We start from the raw sequence: 18,941 nt of genomic DNA on the forward strand, positions 1-18,941 counted from the left end.
AAACTGAATACTGGGCCAGTTATACGCAGTACATTATGGTGGAATTAGTCTCGACATCCCAAACTGATATCTACTGACTACATGGTTTATTAATGATTCCATATTGGCTCTATATTACTGTACTTTCATGTTGTATGAAATTAGGCAAGCAAGAAGCCAGTGCAGTGAATGAATCACTTGGGTGTTTCTTAGCTCCCACATGTCACATGCCTCATGTTAACATGAGTGTAGCTGTCCTATTTTAGCTGAACGAGTAATCCTCAGAAATGAACACAACAGAACTGAATGAATATGGGTGTGCTAGGGGAAGAGCACATGTAAAGTACTTCACTAAAGAATGCAATCCACCATTTGTCAAAATGGTTAAGATGTAAATAAAGTCATTCAGATTGGTTTAGATGAACTGTTTAGTTCACATAAGATTGACTTCATGTCTTACATCACCAAATAGACAGACTGAAGGAACTAGCACTCAATCCGGCTTTACCTGGTTTATTTCTACCTAATCAGCCCATGTAAACATTAACAAACATTAACAAGGCCTTAACGCCACAACCAGCAAAGAGACACAGCTATAGGGGTGTTGGAGACTCACTGCCTACTTCACAAGCTTTTTAGCAAACCTCACTGAACTGGATGACACACATGCCATGAATTAATATTTATCTTCAACCTGAATGTCTTTTAAATTGCAAATGTGAGCAGAACTGTCTTACTGTACAACCCTGTGTTCACTCCCCAGTTCAGTTTGACCCTACCCTCTTTTCTGATTGTTGCCTTGTGCTAAACTTTAACAATTTTTAACTCAATCTCCAAGAATCGGTGGCAGAAAAAAGCTTTTCGCAGCAGAATGAGCAGAGCTTGATGAATTAGGATCCTACCGTAGGGCATAATGGCATTTTGGGCAGAATATGCTCTGAAATCTAAATGCAACCTTACCAGCTCGGAATAGTTCACAGTTGTGGTAATAGGAGCCAGACATCTGAAGCATTAAATCTGGTGCTTCCCAGAACGTTTTCAAATATAATTGTTACAATATGTTGCCTAATACTTGGAACATTGTTCTGTGTTCCAAAATAAGATTTTAGCTTAAAACATATTTTATTATATACATCTGTGGTGGCAAAGAGGTACATGCAGAGTGTTGTGAGGCAAAATAGTCACCAAACAACATATGTTTTTTTCAGATTTACCACTATTTTATAATGATAAACACTGCATATAAAAACTCAGAAGGTACAAGTACTTTCACTGGTCAATTTGGATATTAAATCAAATGGCTATATTTGCCTCTTAGACAGTAAGACCATTACCCGAGAAATGTGAGTCTGACCGTGTTTACATCTAAACAATTGATTTATGAAGTAAATATCACAAATAGTTGGAATTTACCTTTAATATCAAATCGTAACTTCGTAGTAAATTATGTTATCAAATATACTGTGCACTCTTACCCACCTATTTGTACTAGAAACACATGCTTTTTAAGGGTTCTTTACTAAAGGGAATAGTACCATTTAGAACCATGAGCCCTATATAGAACCTGTTTATCCTTCAATGGTTCTTTGCATGTGAATTGTTTCTTCAGATGGATGGAGAATGTGTTGTACATGCTTCTAGATAGAACCTTTTTGAAAATAGTTTATATGGTACCAAAAAGGGTTCTGCTACTGTAACAATGTTGAGCTTGTAACAATAGGAGATCCTTTTTTGGTGCTATATAGAACCATTCTCACAAGGTTCTATACAGAATCACATACAACACATTCAAGCAATCCAATAAAGCAGTTCACTATGCAAAGAAAGATTTAAGCATGAAATCATTCTATATAGGACCCATGGTTCTAAATAGAACCATTCTGTTTACTAAAGCCTCGCAGAACCTTTTAACACTCTTAAAAAATAAAGGGCCCAAAAAGGGTTCCTAAAGGATCTTTCAATGGAAAGTTCTTTAAAGCCTTTTTTCAACCTAACCTCTATCTGCTGCATCTGTAGCCTATGGTTGCTTGCCACGAACAATAATATAGATATTTGCATCTCTGGTTTTCTTTAGATGACAACATTAACCATAGACGTTTTTATGCTACAGATTTGACAAATTGTTATTGGGGTTAAAAATGCTGAAGCATTACTTTAAAAGCTAAGTGGTACTTCAGGGCCCTTCAGGTTTTTTCCCGAGGAGCCCCTGTTTTGAGGAGTGCTTTTCTACACCAATATATCTATAATTAAGCCAAAACAGCTACAAGGCCTTGGTTCAAACCATCTACTGTATAATTACAGATCAGACTTAGTTTACTCACCATTCCATACCCACTGACCTCAACACACCACTGATCTCTTCCTTTCAAATGAGAGCTATTAGAAGTGAATTAGTCACACTGATCTGATAAGTGCGCTCAGACATTAATGCTGGCCAGACGGTGTGAAAGATGCGGCCGTTAACTCCTCTCGCTTTGATCTCAGAGCCAATAAAAGAGCTGTGCGTTAGAGCAGGCCTAATTTACATGATCCCTATCAGAGTGTTAAAAACACAGGAGGTCCCCCAGAGCTGAGGACCCTCAGGGAGACCAACTCAAACTGACTGACTGAGGGAGAGAGACAGTGGAATTGAAAGGGAACAAGAGCAGATGGTCTCCCATTAACAGCTGACTGAGTGTGTGTCAGTAGTCTCAGCATGTCTGCTGATCCACCCTCTCAGGTGTGACTCAGAGTGTGTGTTCTGGGGGATGGGCCTGGTGTAAAAGACGGTTTTTCATCAGGATTCCCTCTATCCAAAGAAAATGACCATAAAAAGTTGTGACGCTGTGAAAAATGTAAATAAAAACAGAATGCAGTGATGCAAATCACTTAATCATGTATTTACTTAGAAATAGTACAAAAACAATATATCAAATGTTGAAACAGAGAATTTGTCTTGTTTTTTGAAAAATACGTCGCTGTTGTCTGAACAAATTTTGTTTTTGACACTGTTTGAAAGTACCTGTTGCCTTTTTTGTTTTGTGTAAGTTTCATGATGAATGGACCAAAAGCAATATCCCAAAATTACTTGGACAAAAAAGTCTGGTTCAATTGACTTACTTTAAAAGTAAACTATGCTTTTTCCTTCTCCTGTACAGATATCATTTTGGAGATACGAGGTTTTGTGCTAATTTTATGCTAATTTAATATGATGCCAGCTACACGTTTTAAAAAAGTTGGGACAGGGACATGTTCACCACTGTGTTTCATCACCTCATCTTTTTACAGCACTCTGTAAGTGTTTGGGAACAGAGGAGACCAGTTGCTGTAGTTTTGAAAGTTAAATGTTTTCCTGTTCTTACTTGATATATGATTTCAGATGCTCAACAGTTTGTGGTCTTCATTGTCAGATTTCATAATGTGCCGAATGTTTTCAGTGGGTAACAGTTCTGGTCTGCAGGCTGGTCAGTTTAGCATCCAGACTCTTACTGCTGTTGTAATACACATGTCACATTTTTGAATGCTGATTTCAAACTTCTGAAAGGCAGTGTACCTATCACATTAAACAAACTGATTAGGCCTAAACTTAATGTTAACCTTAATCTAGTAACTAAAAAGAAATGGTGTTGATCTTTAAAATATTTTGAACTTCTATAAAAGCACAATGTCAGAAGCATTGTGTTAGTCCTGATATTGTAGCGTAGGCCTGTTTTTCTCTTGTTTTTCAACAAAGTCAGGTAATTTTTTCCTTAGCATCTACAAAACAAACACCAAGCTACTCTTGACCAAGTGTTTTGAAGGCCTACAATAATGCACTCTAGTCCACAGCAACCCTTGTGACCTCATGACCACCCTGGCATAACTTGTAATTACATACTAAAGGTGGAAATCCCAGCGAATGAAGTTAAAATAACCTTATACCCTCGAACGTTTTGCTAGACATGATATTACTGTTTAAACCATGACACTGATAGCAAATCTTTGATAAAGGCGCTATGAATGATGTTGCCTGTCGCATAAACAGAACATTGTCTATTGAATTAAAACACTTGAGATGGTCTGACTTTGACAGAATGTTACATCATCAGTGAACAAATATCCTGTTATCTACTTCTGCAAATACTTAACCAACGTCATGATTTCAGGGTTCAGGGTGAGCAGACTAAACAGAGCAAATTCTGCCTGGTTCCATATTACTGCAAGAGTTAAGGCAACATCTGTACTGAAATTCAAACAGCACGCTCCCTCTCAAAGGGCTTCAGATTTTCTGTTGTTTCTATTACTCAGCACAAAGTGAACAAGAAAACAAGGCACAGCAGTGCTGCAAACGAAAATGACAAGCCGCAACCACAACAGTCAAGCCCCCTTGCAAAGTCAGTTTCTTTATATAGTTACACACTGCATTTCTTGCTCTGTTTGACGGTAAATGCCTTACCTGCCCCGGTACAGAAAGCCACTCATCTTTGCCGCATCCAAACCACATGTGTGAAGAGTGAAAAAGAGCAGACAGGAGCAAATTCCACTTCGGAGCTCCTTCAGAAGGGAAAAAAAGCCACTGGTCTGATCTCAGGCCAGTCGTTTAAGGAGGACCTCTTTATTCCAGTTTCCACAGAGCAAGCAGGCCAGGAGTCCACACACATACGCACTGGGAGTGCAAGCTTCTGTTTCTCACAGGACAGCAGAGAAGAGATGGTCAAATTGACGTGGCAGAGTCAGACCTAGTGGTCAGCGAGGCGCTGGGCTGGCTATCCAGACACACACATACGCCACAGCTACCGGTGAGAGGTAAACAGCAGTGAGGTGAAAGCACACACACACTCCAGGGCGTCTGGCTCACTCTGAAAGACTGATCTGTTCGAGCGTGCTTAGAGACAGGATTCTCTGTGTGTAAGTGTGAGCGCAACCCATACAGGGCCTTCCTGTCCAGGCATGAGAGCATGATCACTGTGACTGTTAGCTGTTAGCCTCTGGCGGAGTGTGCAGTGGGTGGAGAGATGAGAGGGAGGTGGCTGAGAATGACACAGGTTCAGACAGGTCTGTAGCAGGTACAACAAAGGTTTTACGCAGATTATCTCTTGCCACTGGAGTTGAGGAACCATACACTGCAGTTCCAATGAAGGATGAAGAATCCACAACAACAAAGACGTTAACATTTTAAATGAGAAGGGCCTGTATGTAGCCCACATTTCACTACCCCACCCTGATAACTACATAATATTAGTGAAAAAAGTAACTACTAAATATAATGAAATGGATAATTCTGCTTATGGCTGAGCCACATTCATTGCACAATATGTGAAACACACACTTATGGCTGCACACATTAACTGATCTGTATTTGTATTGATCTGTATTTAGCAAGAAAAAAACAGTTTTTTTATTAGGAGTGCAACAAAACACATATTTTCAGATTCAGTACAATGCTGAGGTTAAGGTTGAATTAAATTTTTTTATTTAAAAAGAATAGTTTGTAGTTTTTTGTGGTAAAAAGGCCCTGGAGATCTAATCATACACTACATAGACTGGGTTGGTTAACATAAACAGAAGTACTCAAATACAGCTTTTTCATTGCCTGCCTTCTAACAAAATAGCCCCTGCCAAAAAAAGGCCCAGTCATTAGAGTGTGGTGCATAATTTGCATAAGCCCCTCCCTCATCCTACATTACTCTGATAGGATCCACCCACATGCCTAGTTTTGAACTGTGGTGTTTGCAAAAGATGTCAAATGAAAGAGACTCAAATGAAAAGACAGAGGTGTGAATCCGTGATACTGTTTTAACTGTCAGTGTAGTGATTTCATCCTTGGGGGTCTCGACTTTCCAAACTTTAAGATGTATTTCTGGTTGCACCAGTTGAGATTTTAAGGACATGGTGATAGAGAAGACTCTAGTCGCACCATATAGAATTCAGGATTTACCTTTTTAGGCCTCAAGCAAAGATCCATTCTGATTACTTTAGTAACTAATAACTAATAACTTGAAAGCAAGTACATATGGAAGCAAGTGCACATCCTCCAAAAAGGTATGCTATCAGTTACTGCACTGACAAAAACCTTTGCAAATGCCATCTTGTGTCAGTGGGCTTGTCAAACGAATTTTAAGGTTTGTGATTCATTTTAATCATAAATTGTTTATTATTGTTGAATAAGGATGCATTTTATCATATAGTATTTTGCCAACATTTTCATTTTGGGCCTCACCTGCTAATTTCACTGTAATGCATGGCCTCTTTGGGTTTACTGTTTTTTAATGAATTTTTATTAGCTATCAAATAATATGTCTACATTTCACATTGAATCTACTTAATATGACACCGGGAGAAGTGTTATTTTTGCCATACATGACCTTTTTAGATAGCGAGGAATTTTCATCAGAAACAAGGCACTCCTGTGTTTCCAGGTAAGGGCGAGGTTAAGGCATTGCTATAAACAGACTTGTATAGTGGTAACTACATTTTCTCATTATAAGTCTTTAAGATAACAAAAGGAACTCTGACTGATGTGGTAAGTGGTCACATTACATGCAAAGTGTTAAGTCTGATCTGTACTGTCTATAGACGAGACAGACTACATGCACACAAACACCTGCCAAACTTTGTGCAAGTTAATCCGGTTTGTTGTTGTTTTTTTCAGATATTTTCTCTGCAGCAGCCCAGGTTCATTCCAGAGGGAGGGGGAGAAATTTCAAATGTTCCTCACATGCCAGAGTTATGCAACCACAAAGACAACATTGGCACGTCAAATCAAAAGACACTGTCTGCTCTTGGTCTGTTTCATGTACCTCTTCTAAACAAGAAATCAGAGTCCGATCTTCACGACTGGCTGCATGTTCACTCCATATTAGGGCTATTGCTGGTATTTTGAAGCTGGTCTGTGGAATCTCACACTTCAGCTCCAGAGAATGGAAGAATGTCCTCCGCTTTCTCTCAGACTAACACTCTCCAGCACGGTGGAAAACACTATTCCAACACAGCCTGGTATTTTTACCATGTCACTGTTAGCGCTGGTAACTGGTAACAAAAATGTGTTAACTGGTTTCTAGCTCACAGTAAAAACATCCTGTTGATAATCCAGATTTTAAATGTTCAATTGACCAATCAATCAATCAATCAACCAACCAACCTTTATATAAACTTGGAGTATATTGAGGGAGATATACTCCCTTTATACATATATATATATATATATATATATATATATATAACTTACAACATAAAATTACAATGATATAGTGGTGGTGGCTGGTATGGCACAGTGGGTAAGAGCTTCTGTCAAATGCTATAAATGTAATTATAGTAACTTAAAAAATAAGGATAAAATATATAATTAATGAAATATATACAAATGTAAAATAATAGATTTTGATTGATACCACATTTGTGTTTGTAACTAAAAAGGGGAAATGTCATATGGCAATTTCCAGTTGGTGAAGTTATTGTTGTGCATACAGTCCTGTTTTATGGAAAGAATGACCATCTTTCATTGATCTCCTCTTTTTATCCGTTTTGTTCTAGTAATCAAAACAGGCAGGAAAAAGTCAGAAGTGCTGACTCAGCCTGTCAATACTGAATGTAAACTGCGTGTAAATGCAAACGTAAATGAGCTACATGTACCACTAATTATGTAACTAAGAAACTCAAAGCAAAACAGCACTAAAAACCTAGACGTCTGCCATCATCATGACAGCATCTACAGAACTGCGAGAAAACTGATGCTCTTAGGAGTTTCCCTTTCACACTGATCTGAGGACAGCTTCGTTGTTTCTCTATTAAAGGCTAAGATTAATACTTGGGGACTAGGGGAGCTACGAGACAGGTGAAGTGCTTTGGGAGACATTTTGGGAAAGCTTGGTTTAGAATATCTTTTGTGGTAGTTTTTTTTATGGCAGTGCACACGTGTGCATGTGAAATCCAGGAGCTACCATGACCCTGTAATTACAGAGGCGACTGCAATGTGCTCCCAAACCACCATCCAAAGACTCAGTGTTTGAACAGCTGCCCAGGCACAGCTGCTGGACATTTCACTGACAGAAACCTTGAGTCAGCCTGGGTTCTCTGCACTGCTGCTTCCCTATACAGGTAAATCTGTCACCTTTAAAAGGCCCATATAATGGAAACCATGCTGAACAAAGAGCCCAGTTTAAACACATATCGTCACTGTCTAATGGAAACTATGTATCTCCATTTTTGATGATTTTTAGTTTTTTTACATCATTTCAACAGACCAACTGTCCTTTATATTGTATAAGAAATTCAATCGGACCAATAGAAATGCTTTAAAATCACTTGGAACAAAAATCTCTTTACACTGAAAGGTAAGAGTGTTTTTGCCCTCTCCTGTAAAGTTAATAATTTGGAGATACTTTTTCATTGGACAGTGACAATGGTTTAATTCTAAGGAATAATGAGAGGTTGGAAAATTACAGAGCATTACATGGCAGTCTGATTACAATTTCCACTATAGGAAATTATTTTCAATAGGGCTTCTATGGTAAAGCACCACACTAATGATGATGTACATTCACTTCCCACAGAGGGTGTTAAATTTTCAGATAAAGTGGCTCAATGTTTTTTTTTTTTTTTTAAAGCTGTGGCATGAAGTTACGTCACGTCTTTTTCTGCAAGTTTACTCGTTGGTTGCAAAGCAGAAATCTGATTTCTCATTTATGTCAATATCAATGACTTCTTCTTCTTCTTCTTCTTTCGGCTGCTCCCTTTAGGGGTCGCCACAGTGGATCATCTGCCTCCATCTTGCCCTATCCACTGCCTCCTCTACTTTCACATCAACCATCTCCATGTCCACCTTCACTACATCCATAAACCTTCTCTGAGGTCTACCTCTTCTCCTTCTACCCGGCAGCTCCATCTCCAACATTCTTTGACCAATATATCCACTATTCCTCCTCAACACATGTCCAAACCATTTCAACCTGGCCTCTCTGGCTTTATCTCCAAACTGCTCCACCTTCACTGTCCCTCTGATCTGCTCATTTCTAATCTTGTCCATCCTTGTCACTCCCAACAAAAATCTCAGCATCTTCATCTCCACCACCTCCAGCTCAGCCTCCTGTCTTTTAGACAGAGCCACAGTCTCCAAACCATACATCATAGCAGGACACACTACTGTCTTGTAAACCTTCCCTTTCACTCTTGCTGCTATCCTTCTGTCACACATCAGCCCTGACACCTGTCTCAACCCACTCCATCCTGCCTGCACCCTCTTCTTCACCTCTTTTCTACACTGTCCATTGCTCTGGATGGTTGACCCAAGATATTTGAAGTCATCCACCTTTACGACCTCTACTCCTTGCATCTTCACCTTTCCACCTGCCTTCCTCTCATTCACACACATGTATTCCGTCTTATCTCTAATGACCTTCATTCGTCTCCTCTCCAGTGCAAACCTCCACCTCTCCAGATTCTCTTCCACCTGCTCTTTACTCTCACCACAGATTACAATGTCATCTGCAAACATCATGGTCCATGGAGCCTCCTGCCTCACCTCATCTGTCAACCTGTCCATCACCATTGCAAACAAGAAGGGGCTCAAAGCTGATCCCTGATGTAACCCTACCTTCACCTTGAAACCATTTGTCACTCCAACTGCACACCTCACCACTGTCTCACTATCCTCATACATGTCCTGCACCACCCTAACATACTTTTCAGCTACACCTGACTTCCTCATACAGTACCACAGTTCCTCTCTTGGCACCCTATCATATGCCTTCTCTAGATCCACAAAGACACAATGCAGATCCTTCTGACCTTCTCTGTACTTCTCTACCAACACTCTCAACGCAAAAATTGCATCTGTGGTACTCGTTCTGGGCATGAAACCAAACTGCTGCTCACTGATCTGAATTCTTGCCTTAGCCTTGCTTCAACAACTCTTTCCCATACCTTCATGGTGTGGCTCATCAACTTTATACATCTGTAGTTACTGCAGCTCTGCACATCACCCTTGTTCTTAAAAATGGGGACCTGTACACTGCTTCTCCACTCATCAGGCATCCTCTCACTCTCCATGATTTTCTTAAACAACCTGGTTAAAAAGTCCACTGCCTGCTCTCCTAAACATCTCCATACCTCCACAGGTATGTCATCTGGACCAACTGCCTTTCCATTCTTCATCCTTTTTAAAGCTGTCCTCACTTCCACCTTACTAATTCTCTGCACTTCCTGATCCACTATCTCTCCCCTCCTGCCTACTTCCTTCATCTCTCTGGTTATCCCACTTTTTCTTAGCTGCTTTATGAATACTTTCCTTGTCTTCTTTCCTCTGACCAGACGAAACACCCAACACATTCTTGCCAGTTTGTCTCACCACCTTAGCTGTATTTTCCCAGTTCTCAGGTAGCTCCTCACTGCCCCCAAGGGCCTATTGCAATTTTTCCCTCAACTGCCTGCAACCATCCTCCTCCTTCAGCTTCCACCATCTAATCTTTGGCTCTGTCTTCACTCTCTTCCTCTTCTTTGTTTCTAATCTCATTCTACAGACAACCACCCTATGCTGCCTTGCTACACTTTCCCCTGGTACCACTTTAAAACCTCCAATCTCCTTTAGGTGGCATCTCCTGCTAAGGATATAATCCACCTGTGTGCACCTCCCTCCAGTCTTGTATGTTACCCTGTTCCTTTAGGATTATCCCTACTCCATTTCTCTTCCTCTCTACACCATAATAGAACAGTTTGAATCCACCTCCAATGTTCCTGGCCTTGCTTCCTTTCCATCTGGTCTCCTGGACATACAGAATATCTACCTTCCTTCTCTCCATCATGTCTGCAAGCTCTCTGCCTTTACCAGTCATTGTCCCTTTGTTCAGTGTCCCTTCTCTAACCTCCACACTCCTGCCTTTCCTTCTCTCTCGCTGCCTTCTAACCTGCCTTCCTCCTGTCCTCTTTGATGGTCTTCGACCTACAGTAGTCCAATTTCCAACAGCACCGGAAACGGTCGTTGTTAACCCGGGCCTCGACCGATCCGGTATGGCAATCATATTTGTGATCCGCATGATAGTTTTGGCACAAGTTTTACGCCGGATGCCCTTCCTGATGCAACCCTCACCATTTATCCGGGCTTGGGACCGGCACCAGAAGTACACAAAGTACACCCCTAATGGCTGGTTAATGTCAATATCAATGACATAATTTAAATATGGAGTTTCCCCAATATCTGTTTACTCAAGTACATATAAATGTGTTGATTGGATTACTGACAAAATCTGAGTTTTTGCAGTTATCACATGATTAAGTGTATGTAAACACACTCAGTGAACACTTGAGGCATTTGAAGATTATAATAACATTTATGTGCCATGTTCTGTACTTTAGATATTGCAGCTTTATAGTGATTTTAATAAAAGCTAACTAGCCTAGACATAGTTTAATAAAACCATTTACTTTAAACACACTTTTACATCATATACATGCAATGCATAAAATCAAACAGTTGATTTTACATTATGTATGCTATATTGCCAAAAGTATTTGCTCATCTGCCTTCACACACATATGAAACTGAGTGACATCCCGTTCTTAATCCATAGGGTTTAATATGATGTCAGCCCATCCTTTGTGACTATAACTATAGTCTTCTGGGAAAGCTTTTCACCAGGATTAGGAGTGTGTTTATGGGAATTTTTGACCTTTCTTCCAGAAGCACATTTGTGAGGTCAGACACTGATGTTGGACGAGAAGGCCTGGCTCACGCTCTCCACTCTAATTCATCCCAAAGGTGTTCTATCGGGTTGAGGTCAGGACTCTGTGCAGGCCAGTCAAGTTCTTCCACACCAAACTCGCCCATCCATGTCTTTATGGACCTTGCAGTCATGTTGGATCAGGAAGGGGCCGTCCCAAAACTGTTCCCACAAAGGTGGGAGCATGAAATTGTCCAAAATCTCTTGGTGCTGAAGCATTAAGAGTTCCTATCACTGGAACTAAGGGGCCGAGCCCAACTCCTGAAAAACAACTCCACACCATAATCCCCCTCCACCAAACTTTATCCTTGGCACAGTGCAGTCAGACAAGTACCATTCTCCTGACAAGCGCCAAACCCAGACTCATCCATCGGACTGCCAGACGGAGAAGCGTGATTGGTCACTCCAGAGAACACGTCTCCACTGCTCTAGAGTCCAGTGTCGGCACTTTACACCACTGCATTCCACACTTTGCATTGCGCTTGATGATGTAAGGCTTGGATGCAGCTGCTCAGCCATGGAAACCCATTCCATGAAGCTCTCTACGCTGTTCTTGAGCTGATCTGAAGGCCACATGAAGTTTGGAGGTCTGTAGTGATTGACTCTGCAGAAAGTGGCGACCTCTGCGCACTATGCGCCTCAGCATCTGCTGACCGCTCTGTCATTTTACGTGGCCGACCACTTCATGGCTGAGTTTCTGTCATTCCCAATCGCTTCCACTTTGTTTTAGTACCACTGACAGTTGACTGTGGAATATTAAAATTGAGGAAATTTCACGACTGGACTTGTTGCACAGGTGGCATCATATCACGGTACCACACTGGAATTCACTGAGCTCCTGAGAGCAACCCATTCTTTCACTAATGTTTGTAATGTTTAGTGTGGATTTCTTCTTTTTCAATAATGAATTTAAAAGTAATTTAAGTGCTAATAGCTCCCCCTTGTGAAAAATGTGCAGCCTGATAAACATGGCTTTACAACTGCCAGCAGGTGCTGCTTTATTGCTTTATTTGGTTTCTTTATTGAGCAATTGATTTAAATTGGACAGTTGTGATAGTGCTGGTTAGAACAATCATCAGCTAGCCCATAGCAGTGTGTGTGAAAATGATGCTTTCTATTATAGTACAAGTGAAATGACTTCTCCTAGTATGTGATGAGTGCAGCCCTGTTTGTATCTGTACATCCAACTGAGAAAACATGACTTTGAACTTTGGGCTGCCATCTGTGTAAAATGCCGCTGATGGACACAATGATTAGAAACAGGATCTGTCCTTCATTTGTACGGGGGGGGGGGTGTACTCCCTAATTAACTCTGTCACATTTTACAAGCTGTTAATGAGGCTCTTTAACTCTTACAATGTGTGTGCGGCGCTCCGCATCTGCAACAACCAATTGGAAGCAGATACAATATCGCAAGAACAACAGTTTCATTGTAGATGTGTGAAGTAGAAAGGTGCTTGATCCAACAGCAGAAACACTGACAAAAAAGACAAAATAAACAAAGTCAAGCTAAACAAAACACACACAAGGCAGCCAACATGATTACCAAATGAAGCATAAAAGGCGAGGCCCATTTCCTCAGTGGGCTGAAGTGGGAAGAATAATCGCCGATTTGAAGACACCAGAAAAGTAGCATAGTGTAGCGTAGTGGGCCATTCTGCTGGCCATATGACAAACTGGGGTTCGGTTCTTTGCTCAAGAAAGCACACCACACTAAACTCTCAGAAATGAAGGTGTGAAACTGTCACTGTCACTCATGATCACCCTAAGGAGTACATTTCAGTACCTCAAGTCAGGGAACATAACTGGACCATAATCCACTGAAATTATATTTTCTAAGTTGTACTGACTCCACACACCCCTTCTCGCCTCCAGGCTTTTTATTGTATTGTTTTGTTTTTAAAAATTAGGTTATGAAATTGGCTCACAATTGGACCATAATCCTCTATTGCACGATGATGCCTCTAGGCAACAAACCCCTTTCTCCTCACTTTACATATACATACTTAATACATATTTAACAGCAATGACAGGGTTAACAATAAACTAAAGAGTTCGAATAAGTCAATAAAAAGCATGTGCAACATTACTGCAATTTTGAGCCACTCTAAGTAAGAGCACCGGCTAAATGCCGTAAATGTAAAGTATGTGGTTTCTTTTTTTAAAGGTATTCCTTATGTGGCCTGAACAAGGTGACAAGTCAGGATATGAGCTGAACAAATCTAGCACACCTCATTTTTTCACACAGTCCCAACATTGATTGAACAAACATGAGTTTTCAACACAGGTTTCAGCCACCACAGAGCAAAAACCACAGCTAATGACACGTGCAGGGGTAGGTAATATAACGATATTTGTCATCATCAAGGTAAATTATGTCACATCACAGCCCTAATCAGACTGGATTGGTTTAACTTGTAGGGGTGGGCATTATGACGATATTTATCATTATGGAGATAAACTACGTCACATCACAGCCCTAATCAGACTGGATTAGTTTTACATGTACGGGTGGGCATTATGACGATATTTATCATTATGGAGATGAACTACGTCACATCACAGCCCTAATCAGACTGGATTAGTTTAACTTGTAGGGGTGGGCATTATAACGATATTTATCATTATGGAGATGAACTACGTCACATCACAGCCCTAATCAGACTGGATTAGTTTAACTTGTAGGGATGGGCATTATGACGATATTTATCATTATGGAGGTGAACTACGTCACATCACAGCCCTAATCAGACTGGATTAGTTTTACATGTACGGGTGGGCATTATGACGATATTTATCATTATGGAGATGAACTACGTCACATCACAGCCCTAATCAGACTGGATTGGTTTAACTTGTAGGGGTGGGCATTATGACGATATTTATCATTATGGAGATGAACTACATCACATCACAGCCCTAATCAGACTGGATTAGTTTTACATGTACGGGTGGGCATTATGACGATATTTATCATTATGGAGATGAACTACATCACATCACAGCCCTAATCAGACTGGATTAGTTTTACATGTACGGGTGGGCATTATGACGATATTTATCATTATGGAGATGAACTACATCACATCACAGCCCTAATCAGACTGGATTAGTTTTACATGTACGGGTGGGCATTATGACGATATTTATCATTATGGAGATGAACTACGTCACATCACAGCCCTAATCAGACTGGATTGGTTTAACTTGTAGGGGTGGGCATTATGACGATATTTATCATTATGGAGATGAACTACGTCACATCACAGCCCTAATCAGACTGGATTAGTTTAACTTGTAGGGGTGGGCATTATGACGATATTTATCATTATGGAGGTGAACTACGTCACATCACAGCCCTAATCAGACTGGATTGGTTTAACTTGTAGGGGTGGGCATTATGACGATATTTATCATTATGGGGATAAACTACGTCACATCACAGCCCTAATCAGACTGGATTAGTTTTACATGTACGGGTGGGCATTATGACGATATTTATCATTATGGAGATGAACTACATCACATCACAGCCCTAATCAGACTGGATTAGTTTAACTTGTAGGGGTGGGCATTATGATGATATTTATCATTATGGAGATGAACTACGTCACATCACAGCCCTAATCAGACTGGATTGGTTTAACTTGTAGGGGTGGGCATTATGACGATATTTATCATTATGGAGGTGAACTACGTCACATCACAGCCCTAATCAGACTGGATTAGTTTTACATGTAGGGGTGGGCATTATGATGATATTTATCATTATGGAGATGAACTACGTCACATCACAGCCCTAATCAGACTGGATTAGTTTAACTTGTAGGGGTGGGCATTATGATGATATTTATCATTATGGAGATGAACTACGTCACATCACAGCCCTAATCAGACTGGATTAGTTTTACATGTACGGGTGGGCATTATGACGATATTTATCATTATGGAGATGAACTACGTCACATCACAGCCCTAATCAGACTGGATTAGTTTAACTTGTAGGGGTGGGCATTATGATGATATTTATCATTATGGAGATGAACTATGTCACATCACAGCCCTAATCAGACTGGATTGGTTTAACTTGTAGGGGTGGGCATTATGACGATATTTATCATTATGGAGATGAACTACATCACATCACAGCCCTAATCAGACTGGATTAGTTTTACATGTACGGGTGGGCATTATGACGATATTTATCATTATGGAGATGAACTACGTCACATCACAGCCCTAATCAGACTGGATTAGTTTAACTTGTAGGGGTGGGCATTATGACGATATTTATCATTATGGAGATGAACTACATCACATCACAGCCCTAATCAGACTGGATTAGTTTTACATGTACGGGTGGGCATTATGACGATATTTATCATTATGGAGATGAACTACGTCACATCACAGCCCTAATCAGACTGGATTGGTTTAACTTGTAGGGGTGGGCATTATGACGATATTCATCATTATGGAGATGAACTACGTCACATCACAGCCCTAATCAGACTGGATTGGTTTAACTTGTAGGGGTGGGCATTATGACGATATTTATCATTATGGAGATGAACTACGTCACATCACAGCCCTAATCAGACTGGATTAGTTTTACATGAGAAGATAGGTTAATGTAATTTTTATTGCTACTTCTCTGTAATTTTAGTCCCATCCAAACATGCCAAATCAGTCATTTTTACAGACTGCATGCTCTCACATCAGTAAAGATTCCAGCATTTTTTGTCGTCTATAAAACAAACCATAGAAATAACCCAAATTACACTAATCCAATGCAAATCAACATGACAAATAAAAGTATGGAGTATGGAGGCACTTAAAGCAGCATTTACTTGTGTTCTCTGTGGATAAAACTAAGCAGATATTTACTGTCCTACCTCAAGTTTACGACTTGCAAAAACAACAGAAAGAGTGTTTGATTTTATGCAGCAGTATTGACTGTTGGCTGTGGATTCCCAAGCTAATGACAAAGCTAACAACACAGCGCATTCACTTGAGACAGCAAGACAGCTGGTTAAACAAAAAGCTGGTTAAACAAAAAGCAAAAAATTAAACAGTTTTGTAATGTTTTCTACTCTTTCGTTGAGTAAATGCAAATGGCTCATAAACATTACAGATATCTTGTGGTAAGCTGACATCACCCCACCTCCCCATGGAAGACTAAAGAAAGAAAAAAATGCATGTTCAATTACAAAGACAGCATAACTTGCACTGATTAACTGGATTTTATGTACCACGTTATGTGAAACATGCAATAAAAATCACTGTATTCATGGATTTTATTAGCACTTTTTAACTGGTTCTTTTTTGCCTGGGGGTCAGATCTAGCCCATGGCACAGTCCAATCTGGCCCTCGAAATTATTTTGATTTTCTATTAATATTAGCCCATTTCACAATCAGCAGCACTACAATCCCCAGCATGCACTGGGGCCAGAAGAAGAAGAGAAGAAAGAACAGGGAAGAGGATAGATGAGGACTGAATCTGAATCTCATGTTAAATCATAGGTTTATTATATCCATCTGCACATATGGACACACTACTGTACATGTTGCACTTTCTGTACCCCCTATTGTGCATCTTGCACATCTGGACTCTCCAGACTAGAAACTTTATCTCAGTCCCAATATCTGCACATATTTATTCAGTATGGTCATTATTGCTGTTACAAGCACCTGTTTGTACAGTTATTACTGCACTGCCTTTTTCATCTCAGGTTACAGACCTTAGTGCAGATTTTTCTATGTTTCTATTTGTATTTATGCCTGTAGATAAGATGTTCTATATTTATTATTCCTTTTATATAGTTTCACCTTTATTATTATTCCTGTCTGGTGTTTTGTGACTGCTACTGGCTGCTTCATTTCCTTTGGGATCAATAATCTATCTATCTATCTATCTATCTATCTATCTATCTATCTATCTATCTATCTGTCTGTCTGTCTGTCTGTCTGTCTATCTATCTATCTATCTATCTATCTATCTATCTATCTATCTATCTATCTATCTATCTATCTATCTATCTATCTATCCATGCATCCATCTATCTGCCCCTATGTAGATCAAGCACACGAGTAGGTTTAACAGACCTACATCTTGGGGACATTTAAAGAGATTTAAAGTTTATCTGTAGTTAATGTGGCCTAAATATATCAAGTACTCACATTTAATATTTGAAGACTTACTACAAGTGCCTAAATTTTGCTGTTGATGTTTTGACGTATTAATATATAAATACTCTCTGGCCCATGGATTTGTTGAGATTTTCTAATGTGGTATTTTAGTGGTTGAGTTTGACACCCCTGGTCTATTCAAACTAATTTTAAAAAATCGAGACGCCAAAATGTCTTGAAGTATCACGATACTGTGTTTCTGCCATATCGCCCACCCCCAGCCACACGTTTTAACGTCCATGTCAGCCCTGACCGGTGCTGTGCTGTTATCACGGTTCTAATCTACTGTCAAAGCAGGTCACGACGACACCGCTACATTTGTGTGTGTTTATCTGACAGACTGGGTGGACATTGTTAGCTATAAGCGTCTGTCAGAAAGTGGCAGCCTAGCTTACCTCTCAGTGGCGCCTCTCCAGCGCCGCTCGTGTGCCGAATCGCCCCGGTCCATATTAAAACCTCCTCCGGACGGAGCCCCCGCGGTGACAGAGCTGCCCTGGGAGCTGAGAGTCTTTATTCGAGGGCGAAGGAGGGAGGAAAGACAGCGTCTCCTGGCTCGCTCCTCATCGCGGACGCTCGGCTCGCCGTCATTGTGCTGCTGGCAGGCAGCCTGAGCTCGCGCGCTGTGTGAGATGCTCTCACTCGGCTGCGCGCGAGCGAGCGCGCGCCTCGACATCAAAGAGATCTTCCCACCGAGGCCTCGCGACCGAGAGTTTGAGCGGGAAGCTGAGCTGTCAGCAACACTGAGGCGACGTGAGACACAGTGTAGAAATGAGTGACTGTCGCTAACACTGAAGACAAATGACTGGCATTAATGAAGCGGTGGGTTCTGTTTCACACATTTTCATGTCTGGCATTCGGCTGACGCTCTTATCCAGAGCGACTTACAATTTGATTGCTTTACACAGGTAGGCGAAGGTGATGTTAGGAGTCTTGCCCAAGGACTCTTATTGGTATAGTGTAGGCTGTTTACCCAGACTGGGGACTGAACCCCAGTCTACAGCGTAGAAGGCAAAGTTGTTACCCACACCAACCACGTTGGACACACTACCGCCTCAAATGAGTGAATTCAGGTGCTTCAAGCTGCCTTTCCAGTTAGCAAA

At 40.6% G+C, this 18,941-nt stretch overlaps 1 protein-coding gene across 3 annotated transcripts in view; it reads right to left on the minus strand.

Annotated features, from left to right (window-relative positions):
* Nucleotides 1–18,522, minus strand: part of LOC108439839 (phosphodiesterase 4D interacting protein) — a 140,209-nt gene extending 121,687 nt beyond the window's left edge. For 2 of the 3 annotated variants that reach the window (XM_037537383.1, XM_037537382.1), the window contains exon 1: nt 18,237–18,522. In XM_037537383.1, the coding sequence (XP_037393280.1) occupies nt 18,237–18,514 (278 nt within the window). In that variant the 5' untranslated portion in view covers nt 18,515–18,522. Of the gene's footprint in view, nt 1–4,393; nt 4,863–18,236 lie in introns of those variants that run through there. The other variant, XM_037537385.1, reaches the window with a different exon arrangement.
* Between the last annotated feature and the right edge of the window lie 419 nt (nt 18,523–18,941).

Source organism: Pygocentrus nattereri, chromosome 4 (assembly GCF_015220715.1).
Source record: "Pygocentrus nattereri isolate fPygNat1 chromosome 4, fPygNat1.pri, whole genome shotgun sequence".
In the NCBI taxonomy this organism is placed as follows: Eukaryota; Metazoa; Chordata; class Actinopteri; order Characiformes; family Serrasalmidae; genus Pygocentrus; species Pygocentrus nattereri.